General features: G+C 39.4%; 1 protein-coding gene across 19 annotated transcripts in view; it reads right to left on the reverse strand.

The window, feature by feature from the left end:
• The window catches only part of PUM2 (pumilio RNA binding family member 2), a 58,356-nt gene that overhangs the window by 33,898 nt on the left and 10,886 nt on the right, over window positions 1-13,572 (reverse strand). For 9 of the 19 annotated variants that reach the window (XM_035110011.2, XM_035109994.2, XM_035110012.2 and 6 more), the window contains 7 exons: window positions 8,891-8,959; window positions 6,519-6,624; window positions 6,144-6,331; window positions 4,668-4,843; window positions 2,580-2,853; window positions 2,023-2,116; window positions 1,413-1,535 (listed from right to left, as the gene is read on the reverse strand). In XM_035110011.2, coding sequence (XP_034965902.1) covers window positions 1,413-1,535; window positions 2,023-2,116; window positions 2,580-2,853; window positions 4,668-4,843; window positions 6,144-6,331; window positions 6,519-6,624; window positions 8,891-8,941 — 1,012 coding nt within the window. In that variant the 5' untranslated portion in view covers window positions 8,942-8,959. The remainder of the gene's footprint in view (window positions 1-1,412; window positions 1,536-2,022; window positions 2,117-2,579; window positions 2,854-4,667; window positions 4,844-6,143; window positions 6,332-6,518; window positions 6,625-8,890; window positions 8,960-13,572) is intronic. The other 10 variants (XM_035109998.2, XM_035110009.2, XM_035110001.2 and 7 more) reach the window with 4 other exon arrangements.

Genomic DNA, 13,572 nt, shown 5'->3' on the forward strand with positions numbered 1-13,572 from the left:
TGCGGTCCAAAGATGGCGGTAGTGTACAAACAGAGCTCTACTAAATCCCACAGAACCTCTGATATCGTTTATGATTATCAGCACAATTTAAAATAAAAAACTCCTAAACAACAGCATTTTTAAAATGTTCTCACAAGCTCTCTAGTGGCTGTGGTACTATGAAAATCAGCTATTTTATATATCTTCTGAACTGTCCAGATCATGCATGCATGGACTCAAAGTGCTAGGACGTACAATCAGCCTTGCAATCTGCCACAATGCTTTATTCACGCCAAGGGTGAACAGCATGCCAATTCCCCCAGGCAGCAAAACCATGCCTTAAGGTAGCTATTTAAGCCTCTAAGAAGGGGAAAGATTTGCACATCCATGAGAGTATCACAGACTGTTGCCATCACAGTTTGCCATCTCCTCATCCTTTAAGGGCTATTAGCTATTCAAGCCAGAATAAAGTCAGAGCCAAGTGTATAGTATACAGTGGTACCTTGGTTGTCAAACTTAAACCGTTCCAGGAGTCTGTTCAACTCCCAAAACCATTCGAAAACCAAGGCGCAGCTGCAAGAGCTTCCTGCACTCAACTGGAAGCCGTGTCGGACGTTCAGCTTCCGAAAAATGCTCACAAACCAGAACACGTACTTCCGGGTTTGCAGTGTTCAGGAGCCAATTTGTTTGACAACTAAGCCGTTTGAGAACCAAAGTACCACTATATATCTAACTACTCCCACTTCTCTTGGACTCCCAATTCCTCTGCTCCCCTTCACTCAGCTGCAAAAAACCAAGCTGAATATAGGAATTAATACCCTAAGCTTCTCTTCAATCTAAAAGACCCACTGGTGACAAGGTGAACACAAGAAGGATGCATGACCACCCTTGGTCATTAGTTAAAAGGCTGTAGAACGTAAGAAAGACAATTTCCTTAAAATGTTTCAGTAAATAGACGTGTGAATCCCTAGGGTCTGCCAACCCCTCCAGGTAAAGCAGGAGTAATTCTTGGTCCAACATCTTTGTTCCTCACATTTAACATGAAATCCAAGCCTCAGGCAACAGGAGCAAATGGGAAAAGAATACTGTGGTGTTATATCTAAACTAGTTCTCAGTCGTACCTCGGAAGTCAAACAGAATCCGTTCCGGAAGTCCCTTTGACTTCCGAAATGTTCGAAAACTAAAGTGCGGCTTCTGACTGGCTGCAGGAAGCTCCTGCAGCCAATCGGAACCCACAGAAGCCCCGTCAGATGTTCGGCTTCCAAAAGAATGTTCAAAAACCGGAATGACTCCAAAGGCCTTCAGGAGCCAAAGTATGACCTTAATGCAACCTTCTTGTGCGTTTTGGTGGTTTATGCCCAAACACTAAAGTTTTCAAATTTCTAGAGAAAAAGAGATTGTTGTAATTAACTTGAGTGATGGTGGTTTCTTACCCGCTAATGTAGCTGCTGCAGCTAAACCTGCTGCCGTGTACGGGTCAGCACCTGGTGGAGCAGCACTGATAATGTATGGGTTTGGCACAAAAGCAGCTGGAGCCAAACCTGCCGAAAATACACCTGTTACAGTAACAAAAAGTTCAATTTCACCAAAATCAAGACACCACACACACACACACACACACACACACATTACATCATTCAAATTGGAAACGCATTAGCCTTAGAAATTTATGCAGCCTATTCTTGAAGAGGCTTCAAAAGGTAATTAAGACTAAAGTATCTCTCGCTTCTCTCATTAACTGTCAGGTTCATGCTCTACTTTAAGAAATGTTCATACCGTAGTCCCAAGTTACTGCTGCCATTTCTATAAAACTAAATTTATAAAACCAAATATATTTTAAAAACGTATCACACTGCCAGAACAGCAGCTTTAAAAATTCTTATTATACCTTTAGAACTTCACTTTTAAGCAATGAAAATTCCAAGTTTGTCAAAAGATCTGCCCAAATTAGCAAGCTTTTAATTAAAAGAAAAGCAGCAATAATACACTGCCAGTTTTTTTAAGCTTGAAATTTAAGTAAATAAACTTGGGAAAATGTCTCACCTATGTGTGGTTGCTGTGCCGCTGCCAATGCGTATTGTTGCTGCTGAGCTGCTGTTAACTGCTGGACAGTGAGAGGGTTAGTCCTCTGAAAAAGCTAAGAACAACAATTTAAACCTTTTAATTTTAGCAACAATCCCAAATCAGAATTTAAAAACAAACTGTGTGTAGTTGCATTCACAGGACTGTCCAAGATCCATAGTACTATGTATGAAGTTTAAATTCAGGTGTAATTCATTCTTAAGCAGTATCACGGCAGAATTACACATTATAATAAGCATGAGACTACAGTAAAAAAAGAAAAGGCAGCTCTGTGTTGCAAGCTTCTGATCTTTTACTGTTAACATGCAATCAAATATAGCCATGTCCTTTGGTTATCACATTTTTAGCTTCCCTACCAGCCAATGATGCAGAACTGACGTTGGGAACTAACCACGACTCCAGGACATAGGTAAGAACGCGGGAATAAATCTCTACGAAGCTGCAATTTTCAGTGGCAGCCTGTGATTGCCAAAATGTTGTGGTTCCACTTTTTAATGTGGCTGTATAAAAACACTAACCTGCTGCTGTGAATTGTAATCAAAGAGTCCCACAGTAGCTCCTGAAGAGTCCATTTGTACCTGATTTCCAGGATAATCAAACTGCAGAGAATCAAGACCCACTTGTTCCATAGCATCCAAATTCTGAGATTCAGAGTTAGAAAATTCTTCCACCAATGGCTTGTGGGTTGCAGGATTAGGAAGGGAAGCCAATCCTTCAGCAGCGCTTGGATTCGGCCCCAGACGCTCAGTTACTTCAGTTGGGGAGGCTTGCCGACTTCCAGGAGTACGACTGCTTAGGAAAAGAATGCAAAATAGATGTCAGCTTCATTGCTTAAACAACAGCATTTGTGAAAATGTAAATACTTCTTTAATTAGTATCAGCTGTAGTTACTTGATCTAGGGAAAACAGCATACAGCTGTGCTTTAACAGAACACTTTGAAATGCTGGGATTTTGTCTGGAAATGAAAAGAATTAGTCTCTATAACAGCAAGCTCAAGCGGTTAACTACAGAAACAGCCCAATGAGGACCGATGGCCTTCAGGAGCCAGAGAATGTTAAAAGTCAACCAGAAAAGAAAGCTGGTAATAGGAGAGAAAGAGTGAATTGAGCCCATATTGTAACACTCGTCAGAAAGGATACTCTGCAACATTTTGTTGCAGGATCTGAAGTGAATGGACAAATCTTGTGGACAGAACAGAGTAGTCTAATTGGGGGGGGGGGAACCACCATTTAACATGGAAAGCAACCAGTCCAGATGGTACATAGAATGTAGAGAGGGAGATTAAGAAGAGCTGTTCTATCAGCTCTGCTGAGAAGTCAACTCCACCCTACTTTACTTGCTCTTCAACTGTCATCCAGCAACAGCCACTCCACCAGACTGCAGTATATATAGAGAGAGAATGTAATCAAGGCCTCTTCATCTGTTCATCTGGCAGACCACTGGCAGCCCTGTTTAGGGAAGTTTTTAATGTTTGATGTTTTATCGTATTTTTAATATTCTGCGGGGAGCCGCCCAGAGTGGCTGGGGAAACCCAGCCAGATGGGTGGGGTATAATAATAATAATAATAATAATAATAATAATAATAATAATAATAATAATATATTATTCTAGTTGTCATCAGCCGCCCACCCAAAAGAGCTTCCTGAATAGCCCCTTCTTGCCCTTTCCAACATACAGAGGCCAAGAAGACCCTGGCAAAAGCTGTCCCAGCTCCAATAGGTCTCTAGCTTAAAGGAACAGAACTCAAACCTCCTCTATGTCGCTCCAGATGTGCCTAAACCTCTTACTCATTTCCCCACTGGAGATCAAGAACGTGCTCACCTTGGAGCTAGGATTCTTTTAGATCCTTACATTGCCCCAGATATATTGCAAAGTTTTTGAAACAGCTGGTAAAGCTGCCTCACCCACCTAGAAATTTCCTTCAGCCAGTGCACACACATCAGAAGGCAACTGAGGCTCTTGGGATATAGTAAAGAATCCTGTCAATTACAAACGAGTGAAGATCTAAGCACATCAAATGCTTGAGGAGGGGGAAAGAGAGGCAAAGTGATCCTGGCTGGGGAGCATTAAATAATAGATGGATCTGGATAGACAACTTGTGTGTACAAACCAAACCAAAGCAGAACAGGGGACCAGTCAAGCATATTGCCAGAGAGTAGACATGCTGGAGATATATAGGCAAGGACCCACGTAGAGGGATCATTGAACAGGGAGCAGCCAAAATCATACCCACAAGCTTCTAATACAGTAGTCAAGGGAGCCAAAGTGAAATACAGAGACAGACTCTCCTATGTCCCCCAGCCATTTAATTGGATCGCCAAGCATCTATGATGGCTTTAAAGCAACCTTAGAACAACAAAGCCTTTTGACTTGTTTTATAGCCTAGCTACACAAATAGAACTTTAAACTATTTAAAGATGACCTGTCTATTTAAGGTGAATTTAGAGGGGGGGGTGCGTGCAAGAGGCTGAATATTATGCAAAATAGGCAGGTAGGACTTGAATCATCAATATGAAAACGAAAAAGGGGTTAAACCTACTGAACTCGGAATTTTTATTTCTTAAAAAATATACTTTGTATCTTTAGAAAAATGTAAATGCCTACTTAAAATCTTTGCAGTCAGCATCCATTCCATTTGGCAAACCTCTGCCATTTATTTTAGTAACATCATCATCATCATCATCTCGTTTGAGATCTCTGTTTTTGTCCTCCTCAAATGGAGAAGCCTTGCCTTTCTGGTCTCCTTTCTCAGGTCCATCTGTTTCAGCTTCTCTAGTGCCCTGAAGAAAAGAATGTTTGATTCTGAATATGACAAAATGCAAAAGCACCACCACAAAACAATCTAATTCTATGTTACACTGCACAATGAATCATATAACACTCAGTAATATACCTTGATTGAGGAAGTTTCAGTCTTATACAAAACAAGCTGATGCATGAAAGCAAACTGCTAGGATAAACAGAAAGAACCGCTGGGCTTACCTGCAAAAAGTATTTTCCTTTGAATGAATTTTTTTAAATCTCAGGTGAGATGTGAGCTCCCTCTAGCATCTGAGGACAGGATTACAGTTGAATCAGTTTTGCTCCCAACTGACTAGGCCCCACAAGTTTACACAACCGTCCAAGTTGCATCCACCCAACATAAGAAACAAGTAACACCAAAAAGAAACAAATTATTTTTCTCTGGTTGTATTCAGCTGCCATCCTGCCTCCAAGCATTAGAGGAAGCTCAAATCCAACCTGAGAGCATCTTCACTCAAAGGAAAAAGTCCAACTTTTGCTAAAGCTGTGTAGCCCTTTTCATCTGTGGAAGAGCTGGTGATCTAAGAGAATCCCGTACACACAGAGGCAAGGAAATTTTTGCTGATTCACCTTCTGCCTTCTCCCACCTGTAGCCTCCCTCCCACAAGCTTCAATAAGGTCTTCTGCCAATCTTTCAAAACTGATTTGGGAGAGGGGGACTTGCAGGAGAAAATTGGTAAAAAGCACCTCCCCTCGTGGAATCTCTAACCCACTGTCATGAAGCTGTAGGATGAAACTTATTTTCATACCTATTATTTTTTCATTACTAACTGTCCTCCGTAAATATGGAAGTGTTAAATATAATACAACTCTCAGCTTAATACTAATAAAATGTCAAATAGTTTATGCTCTGGTGAACACATAGAATCTTAGAGTTGGGAGGTACCCCAAGGGTCATCTAGTCCAACCCCCTGCAATGCAGGAATCTCAGCTAAACATCCATGACAGATGGGTATCCAACCTCTGCTTAAAAACCCCATATGGAGTTTCTAAACACAGCTATTATTTGGAAGTAAATCATTCCGATTTCAATGAAACTGAGTTTCATACAAGCAGACTCATGCGGTTACGCATACACAATTCTTGTCTACATATATCCTCAAATGACCTACAGGAAATAATCATGTTAACACAAAACACTGCTTCCCACAGGTCAGAATGGGAACCAAAGTTTGCTAGTCCAACTTCTTATTAATACTGATTTGGAATTAGTGCAGTCTAATGGGGGATCCAGCTTAGGATGGTCTAATATTTTGTTGACATAACCAAGTTACTTACAAAAGCTCCTTTTCTAAATCGGGAGTCCAATTTATCCGCTGGAGAAGAACTTAACACATATTCTACCATGCTCACACCAAGGCCACCACTCTCTGATCGAGGAGATAAGACAGCATTCACTTCACTGTTTCCATGAAAAACATGTCCAGGCTTTCTCTGAACCATAATAGGCTGAGACATAGAGTGGTCTGTTTAAAAAACAAATAAACTAAAATGTAACTGACATGAATATACATAGATTGAAAATACTTAAGTTAATGACACTTTGTTCAGTCACTTGTTTAAATCACTAAAGCATGAGTGTGATTCTTTCCCCCAGTAATTTCTTTCCCAAGTGATTTCTGACCATAAATTCCTTAAATGCACATCACTTACGAGGTGCTCCCCAGGCAGTTTCTCTCCATTCATCACCAAGGAATATGCCTTTTTGTCCATCCTTTGCTGGATCATCTGGTTCCCAAAATTTTTTGGCAGGTAGCAGCTATTTAAAAAGGATATACCACATTTAAAACTGGTTAATTTTCAGTTTATTTGTAAACTGGTGCTTACACAGACCTGTGGAACAGGCATGCTTTGCTTAACAGCAGGTGTTTAGGAGAGTGAAGCAGTGGTATGGCCCATTATAAGTGAATCTTGCTAAATTTAGTACTAGCATACATTAGTACATAAAACTTTAGAAAAAGGGTGGGAAACCTGTGGCTCTCCAGATGGAGTTCAGCTACAACTCCCATTATCTCTGACCTAATGGCCTAGTCTGATGTGAGTCAAACAGGGGGTCATAGATTCCCGCTTTACATGGTTTGTAATTAAGACTCCAACCCTATCTCCAGATACCTGATTTAATAACATCTAAATTAAACAGGACAAAATGCACATAACTGCACGCAGAATTGCAACATTACAGATTGGTTCCTTATCTATCCAAAATGAAATATGTTTTAATGAAAATCAAACCAGAAACATGTCTAATAGGTATTACACTTCAGCACCAGTATACATGCCTGATACTTGCTACTTTAGGGCCATGGAGAATGTAACACCTATAAAAAGCTCCAAAAAAATAAAGATGCACTGGTCCCTTCAGCCAAGGCTGCTTCCGAAGGGTCATTTTCCATTCAGACATAAAACTTGTTTGTACAAAATGATCTATGCTACCCTTTGTCAAGTGCAATTATTTTAAAAATCTTGCTACTCTCAGTCTTAAAAATTGTTATACACACATGGCTGCAATTTTCAGCATTCACTCATTAAAAGTATGTACAGTGGTACCTCGGGTTAAGTACCCAATCCGTTCCGGGGTGCCATTCACACCCTGAAAAGTACTAAACCCAGACGGCAGTGGACAGTTGCGAGGAATTCCCAATTTCTTGAAGCATGGGAACCCAAATAAAAAATTCTTTAGATGATTTGGCATAACATTCAGTTTGATTGATATATATATGTGTATAATCTGAAATATTGAATGTGATATAATTGGTTTTAATTGGAAAATTAATAAAAATATTTTTTTTAAAAAAAGAAAAGAAAAGTACTAAACCCAAGTGGTGCTTTAGGGCATGTGTGAAGCGCTGATAGAGCGCTTCTGCACATGCGTGCACAGTACGCAACCCGCCAAGTACGCAACCCGCAGCATACTCAACCCAAGGTATGACTGTAAACTGATTTGGCTTTCAGGCAACATTTGGAAATTTAGTTAGCATCTTTTTCTATATAGACCTGGGGTTTCCAAGTAACTAATTCAAAAAGGGGGGGAATAGGATGGGATTATTTTATCACCCTGAATGAGTCTAACCTGCTAGCACTCAACATGCAGCCCTTTCCAAGCAATTCTCTAAAATCAAAAGTTAGAGATATGGGGCAGCAGTAAACTAAGAGTCTTGTCAGAAGAAGGTGTGCAACAGGACGTTTGCACAATGGGGTATTCTCCCCTCCTTCCCCAAACTTGGCTCCGGGGAGGCGGGGTCAAAACAATCACTTTAGCACAACACTTAATTCCTCCCACAGAGCTTTATTTAGCATTATCATTCTGTATAGACATGAGGTTTCCAGGTTACTAATTCTAAATCAAGGAAAATATGTCAGCTATTTCAATACATTAATATGTTCCGGCTTAAAGAAAAATACTCACTGGAATCCTGTGCATGTGTCCAACTGAAACAGATGCTGTTCTTCATAATATAAGCAATGTTTGCTCTCCCCGAGTGCTTGCCATATTAACAGTACCTCATTTAAAACTGATATACCTCTACCCCATAATTTTCACATAAGCATTCTAAAGAACTGAGGAAGTACTCTAAGGTCATTTAAAAGTGTTGAACAGGAAGCAAATGGTGAAGATGTTAGTACTCTTTAGTGCATCACCTTCACCACAAGCACCAGAATATTTGGAGACATGGTACTATGATTTTGGACTTTGAAAACTGTGGCTTGAAGAACTCAAGCTACTGATAGCTTTGAACACTAGCTTGACACACAGAACCCATCCTTCATCAGCTGAGTTTTCTAGCAAAACTCAATCTTGCCAGTCTATTCTCTCCCACAAAGTATGTGCTATTTGTGTTTCATGTCGAAAGTACAATGCAAGACTCACAGTGTACTTGCATAAAAGGTGACTTGAAAATTCCAACAACAACAGAAGATACATATCTTAAATTGTGGTTATTTTAAATGGTGCCAAGTTTAGCAGAGCTGTGATTTATAAATTCTTGCGACAATCCATTCTATACATTTCAACTAAAGCTATTTACCTCTCCCATTCCCCGAGATTCTAGTGCAAGAGCTTGAAACTCATGATTCATTTCATCCACAGAGCGAACCTGGAGAAAATAAAAATAAAAATTAGATTTCATTTGAAAGCTACGGGTTCTATTTTTAGAATTTAGAAGTAGTTTCCAAATTGTTACGCTCCTGTTCACTATGCCCCATTTTTTTATTAATTGAACTTCCTTGGTTGAAGAGCAACAGACAATTCTCTTGAATATTCACTTGGTGAATGAAAAGAACTATGAAAAATATTTGAAAGCGCATTATTTAGTCACCATGAACTCCTGATATAATACCCACATAAGTAAAACTGATGTGATAAACTTCCTAAGTAATTTATTTCAGGCAAAAGTTACTAAGCACTCTTAAAAAGGAAAAGCTTACAAGAACAAATAAGAAAGGTGAAGCTTGATAAAAACAAAAAGCACTGAAAACACGATTTATCATCTCTCCCACAACCCAAGCATGCCTTGAATATATTAACTATGTAATATAAATCAACAGCATAGATTTTAAATCCCTTGGTTTGCATCCATTTGTATCCTTTCACAACCAGAAACGGTCATTCAATTTTCAGAAGAGTCTTTGAAACCATGCCTAGCTTTGCAAATCTGCTAGCAGTTTTTCTACTGCACCACTGGAGTGCAAGAGGTGGGGCAGCAAATTTGCTTGTCCTATTTTCTTTACGAGTCATTCCACATCAAATCAACGCATAAACCAAGGGTTTTGCCACCCACCGTCTCGGATTTTGATGAAACTTGGTGTACACCCTTCCCTTATGGTTGAAAGAAACCCCCTTAATTTTTTTCCCCTCTATCTCAAACGGTTTTAATTTTATAGCACTTCAAAGTTTCGTGAAATCTGTGTTTCTGTCGCTCTTGAGATCCTCGGCCTTATGTGCATTTTATTTTTTTTCTCCATAACCAACAATCAGACCTCTTTGAAATTTTGAGGTATTTAAAACTATGAAACACCCTGGAGCAGATTTTCAGAGGGAAAGCTGCTGTAAATTGCCTCCTTCCTATTCCATTAGTACAGGCGTCCACTGGATCAAAAGCTCTTCCACTAACTGGCTACCTCTGTGACATTCAAATGTTAAGGAACATCAGTAGCCAGTTAGTGGAAGAGCTTTTGATCCAGTGGACGCCTACTGGGTTTAAATGTTGCAATGTTGCACAAATCAAATCAATGTTTTATAATCAAATTGTTGCATTATTAGTGTATTTCCAAACACCAAATTAAATTCAGAGTTAACAGTAATCAGCCAAAAAAATTAAGTCTAAAACCTGAATGCCTACAATTGCCTGTATAATGAAAATTAAAACCTGAATGCATTGATTCTCATTAGAAAGCATTTTAGCAAAGTAGTCATCTTCTATTCTATCAATATAGCAAACCTGCTGCCCAGTCATGCAAAAAAAAAACAGTGGTTATTGTTGCTGTTGCTATTATAACACAACATAGAGTTAATATCATCATTTTGAACTTTGAGCTCCAGGTGAAAATGTTGAAATATTCAAGGTGCAAAATGAGACAGTGCCGCCTCCACTAGCTTGGAGAACAATAGGCACAGAGAACTTGAATCAAAATCTGAAGGAGACATGGGCTCTATTGTCAATTTCCAGAGCAGCAACTCCACCTCTTGAGATAAGGAACTGGATCTCTGGTTGAGCCCCAAAATATGGTGAAGGAGGATACTGATTTATATTGCTCGACCAGCAAACACCAATACATGTAAGGGATTTGCTACAATGATGAAGGAATCAGAACTGAGCTAAAGAAAGGAAAGCATATGTTCAAAGGGCAACCCTATATGAGGTGCAAGAGAACAGATCATAAAGTTAACTCCTGCAGCAAAGAAGCTGGAAGGAGTATGACATGACACAAGTAACATTAGGAGAAGTCTTAAAAAAGATAATCAACACAGAGTGCTGCCTTTTCTCTTCATAAAGAACAAACCCGAACTGCTGAGATTCACTAGCAGTTTGATCTACCCATCTCTAAACAAGTGCAGGTTGCTGGTTGTGGTTTGTTGATGAATACCATAACACCCTGTTTGCAAGGCAATGAAAGCACCCTTTTCAATATTTACAATTGGAAAATGTAATTTACACGTTGACCTAATACAAGCTGCACAGCAGTATGCTCTTGTTCAACGTTCCAGGCAGCCAGCCATGCCTTCCCCAAGATACTCCATTCCACTCTCCCTCCTCCATTGTTTTTCCCTTCTCAGGCAGAAAGATTTAGCATTCTGTGCCAGCCACGCATGCTCCATCCCACTGTGTTAAGGCTTTTTGTACTTCTGCAAAGTTCAGAGTTTGCCCAAACATGCCAATACCTCTCTTAGTCACTACTGGTGCTGTCTTGGCTACATAGGCAACAAAACTTGATGAATGAGTTCGCTATTAGTATACAGAAACAGTGTTACATACAAAAATATTGCAATGCAACTGCTGTAACCCACCTCATGCTGAAGCGTGGATATCTAAACATCATCATCATCTATTGGAAGAAACAATTATAGCACCCTAGTTTGTAACTAAGTAACTTTACACTAATGAGGAACATAATCCCAACTTTCTAGCTGTGCAACCCACATGATTTCCCTGAAGTTTGCATAGGTTTAGACACTTGGGAGCAAATTTTGAGATTGAGGATTACTGTTTAGAGCCATAGATGGACACTTCATTTGAAGACTTTACAGAAGCACTGGCTATATTACTGGGCAGAATTCTTAATGATTTTTTATATAAAAAAAACTTGTGAAGCATGATTGACATTGTCCATACATTCTAATTTTTACTTGATGATTTGTCATTAACACAACTTTCAAAATCAGACTTTTGATCCTGGTTTTACATAAAAGCATGTTTTAAAATAGGGGTTAGATAGAGGTTCACAATTTGCTTTATGGTGACAGCTAACATTATTCACCCTCACAGAAGACCCACTTAAATCACAAAACTAATACTGACTTATCACTCTACGTCTACTGCATGCAAGACAGACATGAACAATACATAACGCTGAAAACTAACTACAGTGGTACCTTGGTTTGCAACCGCTTTGGATTACAACCATTTTGGATTAAATCCGGAAGTGCATGTCCCTTTTTTTTATTCCAACCCATTTTTTTTATCACAACTAATTATTATTTTTTTGGGGGGGAGGCCCCATTGGTGAAAGCATGCCTTGGGTTACAACCTGTTTTGGTTTACAACTGGACCTCTGGAACGGATTATGGTTGTAAACCAAGGTACCACTATACAATGCTAGGACCTAACTCAATAAAAAAAATGAGAGCACTAAACAGATCCATGCAAGCAAGTAAGTTTTACCCCAGACTACAATCACCTTTTAATGGTAAAAACGACAAATGAATATTAAAAAATAATGAACTTTTCTTAAGTTTGTTAGGAAAAATCAGAGCTAGACAGAATCTTTTAAAACCAAGGATTCTTAGAAAGACTGCATTCCAAAGGTATGCATCAGTATGCAGAAAAAAATTCTTTGACAAGTCAATTATTTCCCTCTTTGTCTTCTCTTGAAACACTAAATTCAGAATCAACTTTGTGTCCTTGGTTACCATGTCATATTCCAGAAATCATGGTGCCTTTTGCACTCTCTTTATTCTAAATATTCTAAATATTTCCAGCACTCTGCAAGATACAAACAATCTGCATTCCAAAGGAAAAGCCAAAAGCATGTTAGAGTAATGAGAATAAATAGGAAGTGTGATCTGCAGGTCTACAGAACAGTAATTCATTCTATCTGCTAAGTTTACTTAAGTAACCAGAACCTTAGGGCCAAGGCTGGAATGTGGCCCCTCTACTTGACCCTTGGAAATCTCCCCAAGAAACCTCACCAGTTCCACTTCACACCAAACATTTCTGCCTAGCTGGAATGTGTCCTTGAACTCCAATACTGCCTTTTGCTTCTCTGGATGGAGGACAGAGCAGTGTGTGAAGCAACTTGCCTCCTGTGCAAGGGCAAAATGTACATTTATTGCTCTACATACTTTTGCCTCAAGACATGCCCACCACTGAAAAATGGCCCTCGGAAGTTTGTCTAGAAGGGAATGTGATCCTAGAGAACAATACATTCTGATTTCTATAAAGCTCTTCATAGGAAATAATTTATATAAGATGTCCTATTCAGAAGTGTTGTTGTTCATGCGGTCATAGATGTTTCTGAAGGAACCACACAATTATAATGGAAAAAACTATTTCCTCTACAGCAAGAAAGTTGAAGACAAGTACCCCTGAGTTATCCAGCCATTACAGACCTATCAGGTATTAGCAAAGAAACTCTTTTAGAAGTATAATCCTGAATTTAAAGAAAAACTTATTCACAACTTGAGTAGGTAAATTCAAAGCAGCAGCAGCAAGCTGTGCTTGAATTGTTCCAGAGACTAAAGGAATCTCTTTAAAATGCCAACTACAAGAAATGTGGCATGCTGAAGCAAAGTACTAGAAAGGGTGGCATTCAACAAAGTATTATGCAGGTAGAGACACTGAATTTAATGAACATGACTAAAGGTAAATCCAGAGTTCAGTGTGCTGATCATGTGGCTGGAGTCTACATGTTATGCTGTACCAGAGGGGTGGAGGGCCTGTGGCTCTCCAGACTACATTTCCAACAGCCTCAACCAGTATAGCCAATGGTC

Source organism: Zootoca vivipara, chromosome 3 (genome assembly GCF_963506605.1).
Source record: "Zootoca vivipara chromosome 3, rZooViv1.1, whole genome shotgun sequence".
NCBI lineage: Eukaryota > Metazoa > Chordata > Lepidosauria > Squamata > Lacertidae > Zootoca > Zootoca vivipara.